The sequence below is a fragment of the Stegostoma tigrinum genome, chromosome 13, assembly GCF_030684315.1.
Source record: "Stegostoma tigrinum isolate sSteTig4 chromosome 13, sSteTig4.hap1, whole genome shotgun sequence".
Taxonomy (NCBI): Eukaryota; Metazoa; Chordata; class Chondrichthyes; order Orectolobiformes; family Stegostomatidae; genus Stegostoma; species Stegostoma tigrinum.
In genome coordinates, this window is record NC_081366.1 from 15,949,411 (window position 1) to 15,974,939 (window position 25,529).

Here is a 25,529-nt window from a genome sequence, read left to right on the forward strand (position 1 = left end):
GACCAAAGGGGAGAAAATGGAGTCCAGATAGGTGGAGATGAGTTCGGTGGGGCAGGAGCAGGCTGAGACGATGGGTCGACCAGAGCAGGCAGGTTTGTGGATTTTGGGAAGGAGACAACCCGCAGACAAGGGTGGCGCAGTGGTAGTATGGCGCACTGACCTCTACATCGCCGAGGCCAGACGCCAACTCTCCGACACCACCTCCTACCGCCCCTTCGATCATGACCCCACACCCGAGACAATTCCAACACAAGTCCTCCTCCTGGACACCACCCCCAGGCCTCCTACCCTCCCTCGACCTCTTCATCTCCAACTGCCGTCGAGACATTAACCGCCTCAACCTCTCCACCCCTCTCACCCACTCCAACCTCTCCCCCGCAGAACGGGCAGCCCTCTGCTCCCTCCGCTCCAACCCCAACCTCACCATCAAACCCGCAGACAAGGGTGGCGCAGTGGTAGTATGGCGCACTGACCTCTACATCGCCGAGGCCAGACGCCAACTCTCCGACACCTCCTCCTACCGCCCCCTCGATCATGACCCCACACCCGAGCACCAAACCATCATCTCCAACACCATTCACGACCTCATCACCTCAGGGGACCTCCCACCCACAGCCTCCAACCTCATTGTTCCCCAACCCCGCACGGCCCGTTTCTATCTCCTTCCCAAAATCCACAAACCTGCCTGCCCTGGTCGACCCATCGTCTCAGCCTGCTCCTGCCCCACCGAACTCATCTCCACCTATCTGGACTCCATTTTCTCCCCTTTGGTCCAGGAACTCCCCACCTACGTCCGTGACACCACCCACGCCCTCCACCTCCTCCAGGACTTCCAATTCCCTGGCCCCCAACACCTCATATTCACCATGGACGTCCAGTCCCTATACACCTGCATTCCGCATGCAGATGGCCTCAAGGCCCTCCGCTTCTTCCTGTCCCGCAGGCCCGACCAGTCCCCCTCCACCGACACTCTCATCCGCCTAGCTGAACTCGTCCTCACACTCAACAACTTCTCTTTTGACTCCTCCCACTTCCTACAGACTAAGGGGGTGGCCATGGGCACCCGCATGGACCCCAGCTATGCCTGCCTCTTTGTAGGTTACGTGGAACAGTCCCTCTTCCACACCTACACAGGCCCCAAATCCCACCTCTTCCTCCGGTGCATTGATGACTGTATCGGCGCCGCCTCTTGCTCCCCAGAGGAGCTCGAACAGTTCATCCACTTCACCAACACCTTCCACCCCAACCTTCAGTTCACCTGGGCCATCTCCAGCACATCCCTCACCTTCCTGGACCTCTCAGTCTCCATCTCAGGCAACCAGCTTGTAACTGATGTCCATTTCAAGCCCACCGACTCCCACAGCTACCTAGAATACACCTCCTCCCACCCACCCTCCTGCAAAAATTCCATCCCCTATTCCCAATTCCTCCGCCACCGCCGCATCTGCTCCCACGATAAGACATTCCACTCCCGCACATCCCAGATGTCCAAGTTCTTTAAGGACCGCAACTTTCCCCCGACAGTCATCGAGAACGCCCTTGACCGCGTCTCCCGTATTTCCCGCAACACATCCCTCACACCTCGCCCCCGCCACAACCGCCCTAAGAGGATCCCCCTCGTTCTCACACACCACCCTACCAACCTCCGGATACAACGCATCATCCTCCGACACTTCCGCCATTTACAATCCGACCCCACCACCCAAGACATTTTTCCATCCCCACCCCTGTCTGCTTTCCGGAGAGACCACTCTCTCCGTGATTCCCTTGTTCGCTCCACACTGCCCTCCAACCCCACCACACCCAGCACCTTCCCCTGCAACCGCAGGAAATGCTACACTTGCCCCCACACCTCCTCCCTCACCCCTATCCCAGGCCCCAAGATGACATTCCACATTAAGCAGAGGTACACCTGCACATCTGCCAATGTGGTATACTGCATCCACTGTACCCGGTGCGGCTTCCTCTACATTGGGGAAACCAAGCGGAGGCTTGGGGACTGCTTTGCAGAACACCTCCGCTCGGTTCGCAACAAACAACTGCACCTCCCAGTCGCAAACCATTTCCACTCCCCCTCCCATTCTCTAGATGACATGTCCATCATGGGCCTCCTGCTCTGCCACAATGATGCCACCCGAAGGTTGCAGGAACAGCAACTCATATTCCGCCTGGGAACCCTGCAGCCATATGGTATCAATGTGGACTTCACCAGTTTCAAAATCTCCCCTTCCCCTACTGCATCCCTAAACCAGCCCAGTTCGTCCCCTCCCCCCACTGCACCACACAACCAGCCCAGCTCTTCCCCCCCACCCACTGCATCCCAAAACCAGTCCAACCTGTCTCTGCCTCCCTAACCGGTTCTTCCTCTCACCCATCCCTTCCTCCCACCCGAAGCCGCACCCCCATCTACCTACTAACCTCATCCCACCTCCTTGACATGTCCGTCTTCTCTGGACTGACCTATCCCCTCCCTACCTCCCCACCTATACTCTCTCCACCTATCTTCTTTACTCTCCATCTTCGGTCCGCCTCCCCCTCTCTCCCTATTTATTCCAGAACCCTCACCCCATCCCCCTCTCTGATGAAGGGTCTCGGCCCGAAACGTCAGCTTTTGTGCTCCTGAGATGCTGCTTGGCCTGCTGTGTTCATCCAGCCTCACATTTTATTATCTTGGAATTCTCCAGCATCTGCAGTTCCCATTATCTCTGGTTAGATGTATAGTTTTTTTCCTTCTCCATTTCCTGGATTCTTTCTTTCGCCAGAGCCTTTTCAAATAATTAGAATGCTGATACTGCCTCTGGAATGATGATATACATTTGAACCTGAAAATGTGCTGAAACTGCTTGAGTTTGATACATTGAATGCACCGAACTCCCTCTGCTGATCATTCCTTGCATTCATAATACCACCATGTTTCACAATGTGAACGACTCAATAGGCCTATGGAGTATAACAAGAGATAACAAAGTGCGAAGCTGGATGAACACAGCAGGCCAAGCAGCATCTTAGGAGCACAAAAGCTGACGTTTCAGGCCTAGACCCTTCATCAGAGAGGGGGATGGGGAGAGGATTCTGAAATAAATAGGGAGAGAGAGGGAGGCAGACTGAGGATGGATAGAGGAGAAGATAGGTGATCCAGCTCCACATTTATTTATCTCGGATTCTCCAGCATCTGCAGTTCCCATTTTCTTAGGTTTATTGTATCTGTTCTTCTTACTGCTTTACCATTTTCACTGGCTTTTGTGAGGGTGTCAATGGCATCTTGGGACCTACTCAACTGACCAATTTATTTGATGCCAAGGTATTTCCTTCAATGATGGCCTGATTCTGAGCCCTGATCTCAGCCCATACTGAGTACTTAAATACTTGCTCTGAAATCAAAGTCTCTTTTGACTGTAAAATGTATGAAAATGTTTCATTGCAGATGCCTATGATGACCTGATCCCTAATGTGGTCAGCTTTTAGCGCTCCATATCTTCAGCAACTCATAAGTGGTAAAGATCAGCGAGAAAAGATTCCATGAAGCCCCTTTAACTCTGAGACCTTTGATTAAATCTTGGTTGCTCAATTACAAATTTTCATTTGGGTTAAAATATGCAACAAATGCCTTAAGGATGGACTCGAAGTTTATAGTAGCTTCTTCTGCCCTCCAGTCTCACAAGGAGGTTACTGGTAATGGGCCTGACTGTACACAGGGACATACTAAGCTAGTGCTGCTGCACTTTGGCATGCGAAGCACATGCTGTCCTTTCTTTAGGTGTACATTACTGCAAATGCTGGAATCTGAACTGAAAACAAAAACAAAATGCTGGAGATCACAGTGGGTTAGGCAGCATCCACATGGAGAGAAAGCAAGCCAATGTTTCAAGTCTAGATGACTCTTCATCAGACCATTGTAGAAGTTGCTGTTTTAGAGTAGATCAGTACCTATTCTGAGTCTGCTAAATATACGACACAATGCAATACAGCACAGAAATAGACCCTTCCATCCACCGAGCCTGCACTGATTTCTAGTTCTTATTTAGACCCGCTACATTTTTGCACACATGGCTTCTCTGATGATGAGTCATCCAGACTCAAAACATTAGCTTGCTTTCTCTCCATGTGGATGCTGCCTGACCCGCTATGATCTCCAGCATTATTTTGTTTTCAGTGCCATCCATTCTTGTTTGAACTGCTTCTTCCACAATTTCCTTCATTGATCTCTCTATATACAATCTGCATTCTCAAACTGCTGCGGCAAATGCAGTGCCTCAGCTGGTGATGCCAATCCTTCAGGGTTCCAATAGACCAATGAGCTAGGTCAGTCTTTTGGTTTTTTTTCCCCTTGTACGCAAGAATCTTCCAACTGTTTCTCTTTGCTCTTTCGAAGCTTACTGCCTTTCTCTCTGTGCTGACAGCTCCAGATTCTTTCCCTTTTGCATCGCTGCATGAAATTTGGTTTACAAGTTAAATTCATAGAAATATTGAATTCTCCCTCACTGCCTCATGAATTTAATTGACAATGTGGATACACCCTTGTATTGCTAATTCCTCATAGATTTTATTTACTATGCAGTCTGGGCTCTGTCCTGCATTGTAAAGGCTGATCTCTTACACTAGACCTGTACATGCTCTGAGTCTGCTAAATATGCAACCCAGCACAGGAACAGGCCCTTTCGACCACCAAATCTGTGCCGATTCCTAGTCCTCACTTAGATCCATTACTTATTGCCCATACACATTGTCTACTCCTCTGCTTGCCTCGTATTCATGCATCGATCAAGATACACCTTAAATGTTCCTATTGTGGCTGCTTCCACCATCTGCACTGGCAGTGCGTTACAGGCTTCCACCACCCTCAGTGTGAAAAATTCTCCCTGCACTTCTCCCCCTAAACTTTCCCCCTCTCACCTTGAACTTTTGCCCTCTTGTGGTTGACCATTCCACCCTGGGGGAAAAAAACTCTATCCACCCTATCTATGCCTGTCATAATTTTGTAGACCTCTATCAGGTCATCCTTCAGCCTCTGTCAAACCTCCATGGATGTGCTATGTGGATATTCACTGCCTGTGAGTGTACCTTGAGAGTTTGGGGTCCACTTGCCATGATGGCAATCTTGACCACTTAGAAGGTCAAGGGCAGCAGCTGCTTGCACCACCCGCAAGTTCCCCTCAAGGATCAAAATCCTGGAACTCCCTCTCTAATGGCTGTCCTATTATCCTAGGCTAATAATGGTCAACCTAGGAGAACGAATGGCTGCTAATGGGGACTATCAGTGGTTAACAATGGTAGTGTGTAATAGCTGGCCATGTGATAGCAGACCATGTGACCATATGACCAGATCACATGGTCTGCTACCACATGGCCTGCTGTTACACACTACCATTATTAGCCACTAATAATCCCTATCAGTATGCATTCATTCTGCAAACCTGACCATAATGCAATCCCTTGCCTGTCTAACTGTTCTTTGCTCTCAATGGGCTCTATCACTACCTATCATTTACTCCTTACCTGCTTAACCCCCCGTCCTATCTTCTGCTCCAAATCAACGTTTTTCCTACCTTCCATCAGTTCTGAAGGAGGGTCTCTGGACCAAAACACTGACTCTGATTTCTCCCCTCGGATGCTGCCAGACCTGCTGAGCTTTTCCAGCAATTACTACTTTTGTCCCACAGTCTCAGTTGCAGGCTAGCCCGTTTAGGACAGAGATTAGGAAACACTTCTTTACTGTAGAATTTGTGACAACGGAAGGCTGTGGAGGCTGGGCCACTGAGCGTATTTAAGAAAGTGACTCAATCTTTTAGCATCAAGGGATATGGGCAGAAAGCGGGACTATACAGATGTACATTTGAGATAGAAAATTAGTCACGACTGTATTGAATGGTGGAGCAGGTGCACACTCCTGCTCCTGTATTTACAGCTCATCCATCAGTGCCACCATATATTATTGCTTTGTTTTTAAACATTTGACAGGCAAGATGCTTGGTGAGCACTACACATCTCTCACTTCTTTTGGGTTTTAATTGTGATTTATTCCTCCACAGCCTGCTGGGCCTGATGTTCCCTTTACCCCGCATCCTGTTTGCTATGGCAAGGGATGGTTTACTGTTTGAGTTTCTAGCAAAATTGAGTAAGCACCAGACTCCAGTTATTGCCACAACAATTTCAGTGAGCATTTCCGGTAAGAGGCATTATTTGTTAACCTTACAACTGGAGCTGAAAATCTCCATGTATTATGGATCAGCAGATTTTCAAATGATGGAAACACACTCTGCTCCCTCTCTCTCTCTCTCTCTCTCTCTCTCAGTATTTGTTACTTTTTCAAATTGATCAATAATGCATTAGCAGAAGAATATTTTCACTGCTGTACTTCCAGTAAAATCTTTGGGCCAACTGGGCTGGGAACGGAAGTGGATGGGACCTGAAAATACAGTGACATGCCTGTCTCGAGGATGTGGAGATTAGACATATTAAACAAAATGAACGGAAACAGACCGGGATTTTCAGTTGCCTGAAGTTCTCCACGTGGGATGAGGGACATTAAAGGTTTCTGGAGGTGGGTGGAGGTAGGCCTAACACCAGGCCAGGGTGGAGCGTGTTGAGGCCTAGATGCTTTCCCTGCCTGCTTGGGTGCAGGTACAGCCCCCTGCCATCTTGTAGGTGGGCTCAACACCCCACCTCAACCTACCACAGCTCCACCCACTCCCACCACCACTGGAACCCTCCCCAAAGGCACTGTGGATGTATCTGTACCAGATAGACCCTGGTGATTAAAGAAAACTGGTCACTGCAAACTTCTCAAGGTCATCCAGAGATGGGCAATAGAAATATAAGAACTAGTTTCAGAGATAGTAGGAACTGCAGATGCTGGAGAATCTGAGATAACAATGTGTAGAGCTGGATGAACACAGCAGGCCAAAGCTCCTAGCACTAGGAGCTGTGTTCCCAGCACTACTTTGGCCATGGGGCTCATTAAGAACCTTGTTAAAGGCAATTTTAGAAGGCTGAGTAAAATCTTCTAATATACCTTCAGTTCCTGATGCAGTGGGTGTGGATAGCGGAACATATATTGCTTGGGGGCAGCCATGCAGTGCGTGGGTCAGGGTTCCTTCCTTCCTTTGTTCGTTCCTTCCTTCCTTCCTTCCTCCCTCCCTTCCTTCCTTCCTTCCTTCCTTCCTCCCTCTTCCTTCCTTCCTTCCTTCCTCCCTCCCTTCTTTCCTTCCTTCCATCCTCCCTCCCTTCCTTCCTTCCTCCCTTCCTTCCTTCGTCCCTTCAACCTTCCTTCCTCCCTCCCTCCCTTCCTTCCTTCCTTCCTCAGACAGCAACTTGATGTTGAAATTAACTCTCATTAATTTACTCTTTACTGAAGCCACCTTCTTCTCTGAAGCTGGGAGCTCTCTGAATGAGCTTCTATTTACAAGGAGCTGCCTGCTGTGTGTAATCAAACAGGGAATCTGTCTTCTTAACCATCCAAAATAATCACCATTAAAGTCTTGATGAAAGTCTGTTTTTCACCTGGGATCACATTTAGGATCTATTAACAACTTGCCAACTTTTACTTGACAATTATAGATCTTGACTGCTGCCATCATCTATTTATTGAACTTTTGCTGGGTTATCTTCCCCCATATAGAAACACAAAATATTGCTCAAAAGATGTGGTCATTGGCTAGGAGCCTTATCGGTTTAATGTTGCTTGAACTTTTCTCAGTGGAGATGGCAAGCAACCTCAAAGTTCTGTAAATTATAAGATTGATAGCTTCTGTGAGAAAGTATGAGATTATGAAATAGTTCCAAAAGAACTTCGATTGGAATAGACTCAGTGGGCTGAAAGCTCAGCTTTTTCCAAAATATGCTGTGTTCTTAAATATTAAAGAGGCTTAAGACTTTAGAAAGAAAGAAAAAGTTGAGCACAATACTATGTTATTTAACCCAAATGCTAAACAAATTATTTTACAATTATTGTCTGCTTTTCTTAGCTGTAATGGCATGCCTATTTGATCTGAAGACACTAGTTGACATGATGTCCATAGGAATGCTTCTGGCCTACACATTGGTGGCAATATGTATCATTATTTTGAGGTAAACATAATGTTTCTAGTTTCTGGGAGTTCAATCTGTATGTTCTACCCTTGTGTGAGCAGAGCTCCCACATAGCAAGAAAAAATTTTTTTTTGCAATAGGCACCAACCAGATTTTAGTAATAATGTTGACTTTGAAATGAATGAAGAGAAACAATGTCAACACACTACTTCCCCAGAGGAATCTTTCAACATTAGCTCATTGGTAATTCCTCTTCAGTTCTCATCACAGAAATCGTCAAGTATTGTTACACATTGCGTGGGACTAACAGGTGAGTACTCAAAAGGAATTTGAAAGTATAAGAGTCACTGAAGAGCCAAAGGTATGGTTAGCAATGCAATACATGGTTTGTAGCATGGCACAACTTCAGCGCTAACATATCATAGATGGTCATCCAGGCACCATACAGGGGTATTTCAAACAAATATGGATAGACCCCTTTGGTGTTCAGGCCTATTTGTTACCTCCAGAGCAGGTGTTGCTGCATCTCACTCACTTCGCAGGGACCATGATTTGCATCTGGGGAGACTCCAACCTGAGTTCCTCCTACTTCCACATCAGTTACATTGCCAGGGAGGACCTTTCAACACCTTAAGATCCTGATTAGCTTTTATACAGATGCTTCATCCACCAACACCATTAACATTGGACCTCGATGTGAATCGAACAGGAAACAGAGCCATCTTAGTTCCCACCCACTCTGTTTCTCCTTTTCATTTATATTCAGAAGTGTTCTAATACACAGCTGAACGTTTTTCTTTTCCATTACCGAGTCACTCGTGTTTTTGTTTCTGCATTGTCCTTCACCATGAAATCACCCGTGTTTCCAATTAAATTAACAATTGACAAGCAAAACCTGTTGAAGTGTGAGGGAAATGCAGAGAGAGAGGGAGGGGAATCAAAGGGTGAGGGAAATATAGAGAGAGAGGGAGAGGACTAAATCAAAATGCAGTCAAAATAGGAATTAAGGCACTCCATCCCCTACAGTGCCCATTCCCCTCTGTAGAGTAACTGAGGATGTTAGACTCTCTGTTTCTTTTGAAGCTTGGATTTTTAAATAGAATGTTGTCTATTTTAAACAGTGTTTGATGAAGTGATTAACTTCCACTGCGCAATGTTTTTTAGAATACAGTTAATGTGCTCACATAAAATCCGTGCTGGTGCTATTATTAATGCAATAAAACACTCTGGGGAAATCAGACATTAGAATGCTGTTTCTAAATCATTGTACATCGTGAAGAGGTTAGAACTTTGTCTTCTAACTTCTCTCATATCAGTCATTTTAATTTGCATTCTAAGTGCAATGACCATTCTTAGGCTGGATTCGATCAGAGTGGCAGAGAGCTGGAGTCTCGGTTGCTTGGTGCCAGTCCTGTTGATATTAGCAGTCACAGTATTTATTATCTGGAGGCAACCTCAAAACCAGAAGAAAGCTTCATTTATGGTATGTTGATGGTTGGAAAAATAAAAGTGAAAATGTAGTTCAGGTGGATAAGCTTCTTGATTAAATATTTCAATTGCATTGTTATTTGTGTTTGGACTCTCACCAGTTTTGTTTTTAGTTGCCATATTAGAAAAAGTACCTTTGGAAAAAAGTGACAGCATTTCAGGCAGATAAAGCTTTAGGGTAAAGCAATCAAAAATTAAAGTTTATGGAACCTGTTTTAAGGTGTGACAAGACACCTTCATGGCTGTCACAAGCCGGTTGGATGTACATACAGACCATGTAGCCCAGAAGTATGGACACTACCATTGCATTGTGAAACTTGGTGTCATGGGCAAGTGGGTTGAAGGACCCATGCTATAGGTCACTATGACTGTGGCCATATTTGTATTTGCATAGTGTCTTTCCATTACAACATCAGTACATCTGAATACATTTAATCTATCTATCTTTGGCTTCCTGCTATTTTGCATTTCAGTGCTGCCCTTCCACAGTATCATTCACAAACACAACATTGAGTTCCACAATAGCACTGCAGACACTAGGTCTACCTTACAACCACCTCTCACAATACCACTGCTGCTGATTTACCATACTGCTGGTTCAACATTGGTTGAGTAGAAATTTCTACTTTTTGAAAATTCCTTTGATGGGATGTGGGCACCACTGACAAGGACGATATATGTTTTCCATCACTAATTGCTCTTATGACCAATTGATGTACAGTCATATGGTTAACATACAGCCTTATGGCCTAATGAGTCAACCATTCTGTTATGGACGTGAAGTCACACAGAGGTCAGACCGGGTGAAAAATGTGAAGGACAACAGATTTCCTTCCCTGATGATATTACAGTGAACCTTCTCCAAAAATGAAACTGAAACTACCTTTCAATTTCTGATTTGTGTTAATGAATTGAGTTTTTATGAATTAATTACATTTAAATTCTAACAGGTGGGGTTTGAGTCCATGATCCCTAGGCCATTAGTTTGGGCCTCTAGATGCCTCATCTAATGGCACCATTACTGCACTACCATCTAGTGTGCTTGATCAACCTTCCATTTGCATCATCAGTTAACTTGAGCTCATCAAAGCCTCTACTGTCTATACCCTAATTCAAACGAAATCCTGTTCACCCATTGCCGCTGTGCTTGTTGGCCTACTCTGAATCCCACTCTTATAATGGATCAATTTCAAAACATTTTAAACATGCATTCATAATTTACAATGGTTGTATATTCCTCTAAGCAGTAAACTATCCTTTGAAAGTTGGTTCAATAGTAGCTAACAAGAGAAATTTAGGGTAGTATTAGATTAATAACAGAAATTCCTCATGTTGCCCAAGAGAATAGTAAGCCAGAGGTTTAGGAGGATGTAAAAAAATTAGCAAACGATGAAGAAGAAACTTAGAGAAAATGAAAATAAGATAGAAGCTGACTAGAGACACAAAAACATTGTAAAAGATTCAATAGCTTTGGGGAAACTAGGACACTATCTCAAGTAAACGTAAGTCCCTTAGAGGCAGAAACAGGAGGTAAGGCAATGGGAGACATTAAATGAATGCTTTGTCAGTGTTTTCAAAATAGAAGACAGAAAAATCCCAGGGAACAGAAGGGTCCAGTGAAAATGGGGAATGTTAGCAAATTATGATGTGGAAAGAAGTAGTCTTGAAGAAATTAAGGGGTCTAAAATCCCCTAACAGCCTCTGTCTGAGGATTTGAAAAGAGATCACTGCATTAGATGTCTTAGTTTTGATCTTCTAGAATTCCCTGGAAACTAGCATGGCACCTGTGGATTGGAAAGTATTGAATAAAACCCTATTGTTCAAGAAAGTACAAAAAGAGTAAATAGGGAATGTCAGGCCAATTAGCCTGACACAGTAAAAGGAAGAGTGCTAGCATCTGACATGATAACACAATTACAGAGAATATAATAATATGGCTTGGCAGAATGAATACAGATTTATGAAAGAGAAGTAATTGTTGATAAAATACACGGAGACTTTTTTTGAGAATGTAACAATTAGGCTAAGTATGGGGAACCAGCGAGGGTAGCGTTTTTGGATTTTCTGAAAAGTTTTTGATAGGGTGTCATGCAAGAATCTGTTGCACAAAATTAAGTCTCACGAGCTTGGGAGTAACGTATTAATGTATTCAGGATCGATTAAAGGGCAGAAATGAAGAAGGAGCAAATATTTAAATTTTGGGTCAGCAGGCTGTACCAAATATAGTACAGTAAGTAAGGATGCTTAAAATCAGTTATTTATAATCTACAAAGAATTTACAGTAGGAATCTATTCATAATGTTGATGTGAGGGTCCAAAAAGTGTCATACTGAATCACATTAATAAGAAACTCATTTCTTTCCCCCATTCATAATTAGCAAATTTAAGGTTAAGTAAAGAGTTACCTTTCTGGAGCTTTGACACTCCACACAATGAGCAATTTCGTTACAACAGACGTGAGGGGAACAGGTTTGTCCTGGTTTGCTGATAACCCAAAGTTAATCTGGAAAGTAATCAAGATATTCAGAGACTGAAACACATCCAGAGAGAGGTTAGGTAGATTGGCTTTGCTAATTGTACCCTATTGTCCAGGGATCTGCAAATTGATGGATTAGCTATGGTTAATGCAGGATTACAGGGATAGGACGGAGGATGGGATGCTCTTTGGAGGGTCAGCTTGAGCTTGATGGTCTGAATGGCCTGTCCCACATTGTAGAGGTTCTATGAACCTGTGGTTTATTCAGGTTAATTCAGTAGGAAAGTACATTTTTAGTGGAATATAATGTGGAGAAATGTGAAGTTTTCCAGTCAGGAAAAAAAACATTTGAAAAATGGTGAGAGGTTGAGAAATGTTGAGCACAAATCACAAAATTAACATGCAAGTTCAGTACACAACTGCAGAATTAAATGATGTATATTCCAAGATAATGCAAATAAGAACCCTTGCTGCAATTTTATAGGGTCTTGTAGGAATTATACGCATGAGTTAGTGGGTACAGTTTTGATAAAGCATACTGAAGATGATGTTCTGGCCTGGGTCAGAGAGTACAAAGGCTTGTTAGATTGACTCATGGTTGAGGGGATTGTTTTCAGAGGACATTTTGAGCAGAGGCTTACAATCACTAGAATTTAAAAGACTAAAAAATAATCATACTGACTCACAAATAATCAAGGAATTTGACACGGCAGATACTGTATGATTTCCCTGGCCAGGGAGTTTAGAATGAAGGATGATAGTCTCAGAGATTGACAATTTAGAACTGTGTTATGATCCCAGCTAATGGAATACTGGAGAACTCAGGTATCAGGCTTGATAGACCATAAGTTTTCATTTTCTTTTGCTTTGGCATTTACTATGGTCCTCGGTCACTGAACATATTCACGAGAGATTGCCAATATACTTTCAACAAAATAACAAAGAAGTTTATTGTGTACAAATGGAAAATATGAAATATGAAACACTATCCAAGGAGTATTACAAAGATCTTATTATAAATATCAGAGAGAGAGAGATTTAATGGTTTATACCTTGCTTAATGACCTTATGAACATTCAAACTTCAGTAAAGTCACACCTTTCTCCATGCTAAAGCTCCTTGATCAGTTGTGTTCCTCCCCTTTTCAGCAAATTCTTGTATTCACTGAATGCCATTTTGTTTGATTAATATCTCTTTATGAGACTCTTATGCAAGCTGTCAACTCAGCTCATTTATGATCAGACATGGTTCCTAAAACACACATCTCTAGCTTTTGTGCTCCTAAGATGCTGCTTGGCCTGCTGTGTTCATCCAGCTTCACACTTTGTTATCTCGGATTCTCCGGCATCTGCAGTTCCCGTTATCTCTCTTCAAAAGCTCTGTAGGATATCTTTCCTCTCTTATTCCTCCACAGCCTTTAGCTTCTGGAAGTTTCTCATAAGCAACTCAGGATTTGTCTCCTTCTGCCTTGAACATTTTTGAAACTGCTAAACTAACAGCATCTCTGTTGTTAAAGATGTCTCCTCTCTGACTTAATCTGTATGCCGCTTGACATTTTCCCAGATTGTTCTGATTTTCTGTGTGACTCCTATTGCTAGACAGCAATTCCTTTTCTCTCTATATTTTTCTCTAGTGCATTGAATAATTCTCTTCAAGGTTTTAAAGACCTCATTTAGATGCACGGAATCAAAACAAATCTCCAAACACCCTGGTTCTACTCACAGAACATATCTAAAATTAATAACAAAAACTATGTCTTCTCTTACTTAACACACAACATATAACTTGAATTTAAAGTTTTACATGGTTCTTCCACTTTAGAAACCTTGTTCTCAAACAATAATAACATATTGTGAACTTTCATCACAACTGAGCTGGATTTTCTTCACTAAAAGCATTGAGCACCTTTGGAATTTTCTACTTAGAGACAGTCATGGAGAGCTCAGACACTGAGTATACTTAAGTCACAGATCAATAAGATTTTTGGATACTGAAGGTATCAAGGGATATGGATATAGTGCAGGAAAGTATTGCTTAAGTAGATGATCAGCTGTAATCGCATTGAATGGTAGAGTCATTTGAAGAGAGCAATTACCTACTCTTTTTCCTATTTCTCATGTTCTCTTGTTAGACCTCTGTAGCTTCAACCTTCCCTTTCTCTACACTACTATTGGTGGCCAAATCTTAGTCTCTAAGACTGAAATGGCTTTTCTAAATCTCGTTACCCCTCTTGTTCTCTACTCCTTTAAGATATTATTTAAGATCTATCTCTTTGTGCAAGCTTTTGGTCACCACTGCTAATATATTCTTTGTGGCTTGGCATCAAGTTTGGTGGCTTACGCTTTTCTGATGTACCAAGGAATGTTGTACTACATTAAGGACATTATGTAAATGCAACTTAATCGATTGTATAGCGCTACGATTGTATTCAATCGGGTATCATGGTAAGAAGCGATGACAGAAAGAAAGTGATACTTTTCAATTATGACAGGTTGCACTGATTTATGGTGATCCTTGTTGCTACTATTTCCTATTATTTGAGATGATGCTGTCTACAGAGACCCTGGAAAGATTATACTTATTTAGACATTAACTGGGTAATTGAAGAATGCCATAAACTTCAGACAGGTATACAAACTGTTATTTCACTGTTTGTGGCATAACTGCGTATACAAATTTATCTTCATTATTGACCCTCAGTAGAATGCTTTGATGGTTTGATCATGATCTGAATTATAACAAGGGGCTGCAGTACTGTTAAATGCTCTATACTTCACCACTCTCCAGTCTCATTCATGTATCCCCATTTGTATGCTTTACTGTATTTTAAAGGTGCCCTGTCTACCATTCCTGCCGATATTCAGTATTTTGATAAACATTTACTTGATGGTACAGTTGAATGTAGACACCTGGATTCGCCTCTCTGTTTGGACAGCAATTGGTAAGAATCTTCACGGCAGTTTGCGTGGTTAATATTGCAACTCAGTCAATACTGAAAATATTTGATTTTATTCTAGGGAGCAGCAAGTTATTTCATGGAGGAGGCAATGGCCTAGTGGTATTATCCCTGGACTGCTAATTCAGACGTTCAGTTCATGTTCGGGGGACCTGGGTTTGAACCATGCCATAGCAGTTGGCGGAATCTGAACTCAATAAAGAATTTGGAAATAAGAGTCTAATGGTGACCATGAATCAATTGTTAGAAAAAAAAACTCATTTGGTTCACTAATGTCTTTTAGGGAAGGAAATTGCAATCCTCACCTGATCTGTGACTCCAGAAACACAGAAATGTGATTGATTCTTAACTAACTTATGGACAATTAGAAATAGGCAATAATGATGGCCGAGCCAATGACACTCTCACCTTGTGAAGAATGATGAAAGAAATTTGAATGATTTTGAATTAATTTGCTCAATCAATGATAATTTCCCCAAACAAATGGAGAAAACAAGTGTAGAAAACACCTGGAACATTTCTGATACCCGTCTTTCCTTCCTGGACCTCTCTGTCTCCATCTCTGGCATCCAACTGGAAACCGATATCCATTTTAAGCCTACTGATTCCCACAACTACCTAGAATACACCTCCTCTCACCCACCTTCCTGCAAAAAGGCCATCCCCTATTCCCAATTCCCTTGCCTCCACCGTATCTGCTCCCGAGATGAGGCATTCCACTCCCAAACAGCCCAGATGTCCTCTTTTTTCAAGGACCGCAACTTCCCCTTCTACAGTGATCGAAAATGCCCTTGACCATGTCTCCTACATTTCCCTCAACTCATCCCTCACACCCCCTACCTGCAAAAATAACCAAAACAGAATCCCCCTCGTCCTCACGTACCACCCCACCAACCTCCAAATCCAAAGCATCACCCTCTGAAATTTCCGCCATCTGCAATCCAACCCCACTACCAAAGACATTTTTCCCTCCCCACCCTTATCTGCTTTCCAGAGGAACCACTCTCTCCGTGACTCCCTTGTCCGCTCCGCACTCCCCTCCAGCCCCACCACACCCGGCACTTTTCCCTGCAACTGCAGGAAGTGCTACACCTCCCTCCTTATCCCCATCCCAGGCCCTAAGTAGACCTTCCACATCAAACAGATGTTCACCTGCACATCTGCTAATGTGATATACTGTATCCGCTGCTCCCGTTGTGGCCTCCTCTACATTGTGGAAACCAAGCAGCAGCTTGGGGACGGCTTTGCTGAACACCTACGCTCAGTTCGCAACAAACAACTACGTCTCACAGTCACAAACCTTTTCAAGTACCCGCCGCCACCAATCCTTGGACGACATGTCCATCCTGGGCCTCCTGCATTGCCACAATGACGCCACCCAAAAGATGCAGGAACAACATCTCACATTTTACTTGGGAACCCTGCAGCCCAAGGGTATCAATGTGGACTTCACAAGCTTCAAAATCTCCCCTCCCCTGACTGCATCCCAAAACCAGCCCAGCTCGTCCCCGCCTCCCTAACCAATCCTCCCACCTCAAGCCCCACCCCATCTCCTAACCACTAACCTCATCCGGCGTCGTTCACTTGTCCATCCTCCCCAGACTGACCTAATTTCCCACCTACATTCACCTTCACTGGCTCTAACCCTGCCTCTTTGACCTCTCTGTCTCCTCTCACCCTATCTTCTCCTTTATCCATCTTCTATCCGCCTCCCCCTCTCTCCCTGTTTATTTCAGATTATCCTTCTCGTCCCCCATTTCTGAAGAAGGGTTTTGACCTGAAACATCAGTTTTCCTGCTCCTCTGATGCTGCCTGGCCTGCTGTGTTCATCCAGCTTCACTCCATTTTACCTCAGATTTTCCAGCATTGGCAGTTCCTACTATCTCTGTAGAAAACACTAGACTGTTAAAGGCTAAATTGAGTGACATTTTCTTCAGTAATTTATTATCTTGATTCAGTGCAGATTGTGCAAAGCTGTTCACCTAATTCTGGTACTTGAATGTGCTATGATTGTCTAACTCTTGATATCCCCCATTATATTCTGTGATAAAATTCTCTAGTTTGTAAGCTCAGGAGCCTATTTCTGAATTGTAACTTTCCGAGCAAACTCAGTTCCAAGAGATGTTAGGTGACAATATTCAATTATGGTTAGCAAAAGGAGAGGGGTTTCATAGAATCCCTGCAGCATGGAAACAGGCCCCTTGGCCTAACGAGCCCACACCAACTCTCTGAAGGGCATTCTACCCAGACCCACACCATCCCTGCATTACCAATGGCTAATCCTCCCAGCCTGCACATCACTGGATACTTTGGGCAATTTAGCATGGCCAATCCACCTAACCTGCACATCTTTGGACTATGGGGGGACCTAGGTAAAACCATGCAGATACAGGGAGAATGTGCAAACTTAGGGGCAGCACTGTGGCTCGGTGGTTAGCACTGCTGCCTCATAGCACCACAGACCCGGGTTCAATTTCGACCTTGGGTCACTGACTGTGTGGAGGTTGCACATTCTCCCCGTGTCTGTGTGGGTTTGCTCCAGTTTCCTCCCACAATAATGTGCAGGCTAGGTGGTTTGGCCATGGAAAATTGTCCATAGAGTTCAGGGATGTGTAGATTAGGTGGGCTATAGTAAACGGGTCTGGGTGGGATGCTCTGAGGGTCAGTGTGGACTTGTTGGGCTGAGGAGCCTGTTTCCACACTGCAGAGATTCTTATTATTTCAACAGTCATCTAAGAATGGAATTGAGCCCAGATCTCTGGCACGACAAACCAGCATGCTACCAGGTTTATTTAGTTCGTTCATGGGTCACTGAAATGGAGCTTGAAGGACAGAGTATTGGAGAAGGAGACAAAGAGTAGACTCCATGACAGGACTGCCTTTTTTTTAATTACACTGCTGCGAAGGCAACTGAACTGAGCAGAGAGTCAGTGAGGAGTCAAGATCATGTGGATCAAGATCATGTGCATGGCTCTATGCTGTTAGAACTTGATAGGAGATTCCTAAGTGGTAGCAAGCTAAAGGTTTGCGCAGTTCTTAGAAATAGTCTCCCAGAGAGCTCAGAAAGTGGGAATTAGAATTAAAATTAGGTTTGTTGTTCATGTGTACTCAAGTCCAGAAGTACAGGTGTGCAGCAAAGAGATCACAATATTTGACCCTCACGGTGCCATCTTCGGTACAAAGTACCTAAGTTCAAATTTTAGATCCAAAGTGGAAAAGTACAGAAAAGTTACATTGCATTACAGCAATTCATAGTATAAGTTAGGAAATAAGAAATAAATTTAAAAGGGTAAACATTACAGTAGGATAAACTGATTAGAGATAAACAATACAGTGCAGTAGATCAGTGCAGGGGGCTTCCACATATGGTCTGACTGGATTCACAATCCATTGGCTGCCCACTCCAGACCTCAGTCTAACAACCGTCCCCGCTCCACTCCATGCCTCCAGCCCACTTTGCAGCAGCCCTCAGCTGCTGTCCCCCATTCCACTCTGATCACTAGGTTTGTGGTGTGCGAGGGCATGAGGGGATGGAAGAAGCCTGTAAGCAAACTTCAGTGCAGCTGAGAAAATGTGATGGTGGAGAAGACAGTGGGTGAAATTACACAACTAGTGTTAGTTGAATGCAACTGAGCAAAATTGGAGGTCAGAAACATTCAGGAGCAGTAGTGGTGGTGATGGAAGATGATCAGCCGTAACAGGCACTATCACTGAGACAGTCCATAATGGAGTGGCTCTTTGGAAGGTGTTTGGAGTCCAGATAATCAGAAATTAAGAACTGTAACCACTTGTGGATTAATGAGTTTTAGTAACCAATGCAGCATCAAAATGTTTGGGTCACAGCTGAGAAATTTATGGGATTCATCTTGATTTTGTTTACTGTTTGATGAGAAATCTGGGTATTTGATCATAGTCTAATAGCCTATTTACCACAAGTTAATTCTGTGTTAGAAGTAAGTTGCATATGGATTATACATTTTAATATTGTTTTAATGTTGTATTGTAAAAGTTATTACTGTTCATTCCAAAAATGTAGCGTCTTGAGCCTTATAAGAGATCTCTCACTTGATCTACTTAAAAAGGAAAGGACACTATTCCCTAGCCAGATCATAACATAAATTGTCATTGATAGTGAGAAGATGATTGAAAGCAGCTCAGGGTTATTAGCCTTCTAATTACTTTACCTGATATCACACTCTAAACTTTCTCTTTCACTTTCTACACTATCCTAAAGGAGTTGCTCACAACTTGGGTGGCATATTAGCTCAGTGGTTAGCACTACTGCCTCATGGTGCTCGGGATCCAGCTTCAATTCCAGCTTCAGGCAACTGTCTACGTGGAATTTGCATGTTCTCCCCATGTCTGCGTGGGTTTCCTTTGGGTGCTCTGGTTTCCTCCCACAGTCCAAAGATGCACAGGTTAGGTGGATTGACCATGCTAAATTGCCCATTGTGTCCAGACTGGGTGAGTTAGCCAATGGGAAATACAGGGAAAGAGTAAGATGCTCTTTGGAGGGTAGGTGTGGTCTTGATGGGCAGTTGGCCTGCTTCTACACAGTTGGAATTCTATGAACTTTGAGGATTAGCATCTCATACTTTGATTGGCAGAGGGGAACCTCAATGAAACATCATGCTGGCAGGGCTGTTTGTTGACTGGGCACAATTTAATTTTTCCTTCCTAGAAAATTGAATCTTTGTTGATTTTACCCATTTTTGGTACTCTTTTTAGCCACTGCCAGATTATTAATAAATAACACATGTTGCATGTACAGAATCCCAGACCATCCCAAAACACTTTATGATCAATGACATGTTTTTGAATTGTAGTTGCCCACACATATAGAGAATACAGCATCTAGATGACAAACGACTAGTTCATACAAAAACAATGCAAACACTAGTAACTAATGTATGTTTAGTGACATTGGTTGAGGGATAAATATTTACTGGGCTAGCTATGGGGAGCTCTGCACATTTTTTTCACATTCATATGAGACAACAAGTGCATTCACCTGACAAAGGCACAGTACTCCGAAAGCTTGTGACTTCAAATAAATCTGTCGGGACTATAGCCTGGTGTCGTGTAGTCTGATCTTTAACACAGTCCCACACCCCAAGAATCTTTGTGGGAGTGCCATCAAACAAAATTTGATTATTAATTATTAAATGCCACCTTCAGAAAAGCATTACACAAACCCGAAGGCAGAATGGTCAATATGAATGTGCTTTGCTATAACAGTTCTGCTCAATCACCACACAAAGAACTCCTGAGATATAAAAGACGATCTTTGTGTAAGGGTTCCTTTTTAGATTTATTCTGTTTAATCACTAAGTTCTGATTTTTGTGAATCAAAAAGTCATTCTGTGAACAAATACTTGTTTGAAATTTTGTATGCAAAGTAGATTCTGAAAGAGCTGTGACCCAATCAGTTATCCCTTGAAAATGGAAAGACTTACAGACAATGTAGCCACTTATCACATTCCTGGGACTGGTCGCTCTTCAAGTGTAGGAATTGTAACAACTAGCTAGTGCACAGTAACATGAGACAATGAGCAATTGATTTATTGTGATGATGTTAGTTGAGGCGTAAATGTTGGTCAGTACACCCTGGCTCTTCTTTGATATAATGTATTGGGATCCCTTCTAGTCATCTTTAAAGGTGTCATCTAAAAGATAGCAGGTCAACTGAGCTGTACTGACGTTCAGTGATAATAGGAACTGCAGATGCTGGAGAATCCAAGATAATAAAGTGTGGAGCTGGATGAACACAGCAGGCCCAGCAGCATCTCAGGAGCACAAAAGCTGACGTTTCGGGCCTAGACCCTTCGTCAGAGAGGGAGATGGGGTGAGGGTTCTGGAATAAATAGGGAGAGAGGGGGAGGCGGACCGAAGATGAAGAGAAAACAAGATAGGTAGAGAGGAGAGTATAGGTGAGGAGGTAGGGAGGGGATAGGTCAGTCCAGGGAAGATGAACAGGTCAAGGAGGCGGGATGAGGTGGTAGGTAGGAAATGGAGGTGCGGCTTGAGGTGGGAGGAAGGGATGGGTGAGAGGAAGAACAGGTTAGGGAAGCGGAGACAGGCTGGGCTGGTTTTGGGATGCAGTGGGGGGAGGGGATGAGCTGGGCTGGTTTTGGGATGCAGTGGGGGAAGGGGAGATTTTGAAGCTTGTGAAGTCCACATTGATACCATTGGGCTGCAGGGTTCCCAAGCAGAATATGAGTTGCTGTTCCTGCAACCTTCGGGTGGCATCATTGTGGCAGTGCAGGAGGCCCATGATAGACATGTCGGCTGAGGAATGGGAGGGGGAGTTGAAATGGTTCGCGACTGGGAGGTGCAGTTGTACTGACATTCATCCGAGATTTAATCCTCAGGATGGCATTGAAAGCTCCAACGTACTGACTCAATAGTGAGAGCATTAACCATTGAACCAAAGCTGGCATGGCTTTAGACCATAAGACCATAAGACATAGGAGTGGAAGTAAGGCCATTCAGCACATCGCGTCCACTCCGCCATTCAAATCATGGCTGATGGGCATTTCAACTCCACTTCCCTGCACTCGCCCTGTAGCCCTTGATTTCTTGTGAGATCAAGAATTTATCGATCTCTGCCTTGAAGGCATCTAACGTCCCAAGCTTTAACTTGCACCCTGCTGTATTTTAACATAATTATGTTGGGTATTTACTCAAAGCTAGTTTCTACAGATTTGAATGGCATTACAAAAGGTGGATTCATATTCCTTCTAACAATTTTTCAAATGGTTTGCTCAAAGCCTTAATAGATCCACATAGGGAAGTAAGCAAAACTTATATTTCAAGAGCTTCTGGTACTTGGTGATGACACAGATCGTTTGAACTGTTAAGTTCCAGATATTACAATATGGCAAAAAAAACACAATAAAAATTGCAACATTAGTTTACAAAATACAATAATTAAAATGAACGTGAGTAATTGTTCTTATATTTATTTATCAGATATCATTATAATCTGGTAGCATCTGTGGACAGAACTGTATTAACGGACCCAAAATGTTAACTGTGCTTTCTCTCCACAGACACTAACAGGTCGGCTGATTTATTTCAGAAATTTTTATTTTGGTTTCTAATTTCCAGCATCTGCAGTTCTTTGGAGTTTTAAAATCATAATAATGAATAGATTTTGGTAATAATACCCAACACAATAGATTATATCCCTTAAGTTTTAATATTTTATCCTGTACAAAAAATAATTATAATACATATTTGATAGCTTACTGAAGATGCTGAGACGATTGTAAGAAAAATGTACACATTTATAGAAGGCAGAAATAAGTACAAAATGGAATTGTATTTTGTTTCTGTCATTGGTGACATATCTGAAATATCACACTTATATGAGATTGGGTGCTGAGCTCCGATAGAAAACTGTCCTTTCAACTTTGGGTTTTGTCTTTAAATCCAGATCAGTATTTGATGCCAGCATAAACAGCTAGCTTTGTTTCTAAGATCTCTATTAAATGAATTTGGGCAATTACAAATGTAATGTTAATTTGCTTAAGAATACTTCTTCCTTACAGGTGCATGGCATTAAAACACAGTCTTCTGTGTGAGTTGACATATTTAGCGTCTGATTTTTTTTTTGTTATTTATTGTTGAGTGAATAAAAATAAGCTAGTCTCAGTAACAGTGACCATGAAACCTTCATGGATTATCACAAAGATGAATTTGGTATACTCTGAAACTAGTTTCCCTAGTTTGCCAGATTTTTTTTCCCTTTCTTCATTAACGGGGTTAGGACGTTGCTAGCTAGGCAACATTTATGGTCCATCCCTAATTGCCCAGAGGGCAGTTCAGAGTCAACCACATACCTGTGGGTCTGGAGTCACATGTAGGTAAGCATGGTAGTTTCCTTCCCCGAAGGATATTAGTGAAGCAGGTAAGTTCTTCCCAACAACTAGCAATGGATTCATGGTCATTGTCAGATTTTTAATTGAATTCAAATTCCACCCTCTGCCACGGTGGGATTCGAACCCGGTTCCCCAGAACAGTATCCAGGTCTCTGGATTGAGAGTCCAGCAATAATACCACAAAGGCCATTGCCTCCCCTAAAGTGTGCTAGTAGTGTATGGCTCAGAATATCAACAACAGCATTGGGTTCAATTTCCGGGGCAATCCTCAATTTGTTGAGGGCAAATTATCTTACTTGGAGAAAGATCATTCTTGGCATTTTTAATGAAATGTTGTTTCCAGTCCCAATACCATAACAAAGAAGTAAAATGGCAAATGGGGTGGCAACAGACCAGTAATATTAACATCGGAAAGTTAGTCCAGAGGCCCAGGTAATGTTCTGGGGACATGGATTCAAACTCATGGTGGCAGATGGTGGAATTTGAATTCAGTAAACATCTGGAATAAAGCGTCTAATTGTGACCTTGAATCCATTGTCAATTCAGTTTAGCGAAGGAAACTGCCATCCTTAAATGCACGTGACTCCAGACCCACAGCAATGTGGTTGACTTTTAATTGCCGTCTGTGTAATAAATGCTGGCCTAGCCATTGACACTCAGATCCCATGAATACATTTTTTAAAATATCAGACATTCCATGGGGGCCGTCCTGCGTAAAGGTCACCTTATGCCAAGAACGAGATCAGCCCAAGGCAGTGCAGTGGAAAAGGGAATCTAACCAAGCATACAAAGATTGTCAAAGATCTGAATCATAAACTCTGTGTTTTGCACCCCATGAAAGATGTGCAATAGAATTGCTTAAGTTCTTTAAAGAGAAGCATACATTGAAAATATTCAAAAAAGTGAGTTGGCAATCATATTGATGTGCAAACAAAGAGATAAATATGCCGGCAACAATGAGACAGGCAACTGCAAAGAAAGAATAATCTGTCCAAAGTTACTACCATTAAAATTATTTGAAAGCAAACATAAATAAAAACATGCCCACAATCTTGTTCCTTAAGAGGATGAGTTAGGCAGCCTCCTCACCAGAAACCAAATGAGAGCAGACATTGGCAACTCAATGGGCTTGAGGTATTTAACTGTTGCAAAGATCTTTAATCACATACATTAACTTTTTTTTATCTCTCATATTATTGCACTGTGATGGAGCATTTCACAAACAAAATGGTTAATTTCAATTCTTATATTAAATCGGTTTATATTTGCTTATCAGTAAAGTGAACATTGAAACTAAGCCAGGTTCGCAAGCAAAATTCAATGCAGAACTGACAAAGATGTATTACCAAATCTACTTTAATACTGAATGGTGTTTTCTATAAATTTATACTGTGGACAACATGTTATTTACCAACAATTGGGACAAATATGATTTTCTGGAGTTTCTAAAGTTAAATTGTAATCTTTGAATTAAACTTTTTAACTTTTAATTTGATGTTTCTTATTAATATAAAGCGCAGGATTCCTGTTATTTTTTTCACCTTGACACTCAATTATATTATGATTATCAAACCCTCCACTGACAACATCCTGGAGGTCACCAATGACTAAGAAATTAACTGCTCCAATTGCAATAATACTGTGGTTACTAGATCAGGCCAGATGCTGGGTATTCTAAGGAAAATGATTCACGCCGACACAAAAAAAGCCTTTCCATTCAGATAAGCACAGTCAATTCTGGAAATATTCAGGGAGTGAGGTAGCATCTGCAAAGAGAGAAAAAGCTTATATTCCTGGCTGGTGACCTTTTATCTCTGAGACAAAGTGTCCTGTTTTTATTTCAGCATGTTTGGAAGAATGGTCAAAGATTTTTTGGACCCAAAGGGTCACCTTGCTAAAATAGAAGCTATGTGTTTTAGCTATAAGGTGGAGTTGCCACAGTGCCGGAGGGCCATAGTGCTGCTTTCTTATGTCAAACGGATAACTGGTGGTGAATTTAACCTGAGTGTCACCACTCCTCAGGCTTGGGGCAAGGTTGAGAAGGTGGGACCTTTATTGGTCCAGGAGTTGAACATACTGTTGGTGTTACTTTGCATTTCAAGGCAGACGTTCTACCAACTGAATTAACTCGCAGCCCCCACCCCACACTTTGAGCCATTGCTATATATGTATACTGTACATGCAAAATATGCATAAATGCAAACCTGTGATTTGTGCTGCAGTAAAAGAGACCAAAAGATAATTTGGGCTTTACTTTGCAGTGCTGATCAAAACTGAATTCATAAATAAAAGAGAATCAAATTGCTACTAGTACCCTTCAGGCTCTTTGTTGAACTGATGGTACTTCTTACGTTGGTGAATTTCCTCAAGACTTTTGCTCATGGTGAAAGGAGATGCCACATCTGGCCTTACCTGATGATGAGAATTAACATCTGCACACTTACACTTAAATATGTACAGTCATAGATTCATAATGATTAATGGGAACTATGGTTGACTGCTCCTGTTTTTCTCCCATGATAACTGAGGTGAGCAAGGGCATCCTGATAGCAAATCCTGCTCTCATGAACTAGGGACCATTCTGATTTTTATGAGTGAATTTCACAGGGCATTAACTAGCACAGCCAAAAGGGCTATGGTGCTATTCTGTTTCAATTATATTTACATGTTTTATAAAAATTCTTACATCAGTATGAAC

General features: G+C 42.7%; 1 protein-coding gene across 1 annotated transcript in view; it reads left to right on the top strand.

Annotated features, from left to right (window-relative positions):
- Positions 1–17,809, top strand: part of LOC125458427 (cationic amino acid transporter 2-like) — a 147,076-nt gene extending 129,267 nt beyond the window's left edge. Inside the window, 5 exon segments of the mRNA XM_059650506.1 lie at positions 6,030–6,166; positions 7,965–8,067; positions 8,169–8,338; positions 14,825–14,933; positions 17,677–17,809. Of these exon segments, the coding sequence (XP_059506489.1) occupies positions 6,030–6,166; positions 7,965–8,067; positions 8,169–8,338; positions 14,825–14,933; positions 17,677–17,809 (652 nt within the window).
- The last annotated feature ends 7,720 nt before the right edge of the window (positions 17,810–25,529 follow it).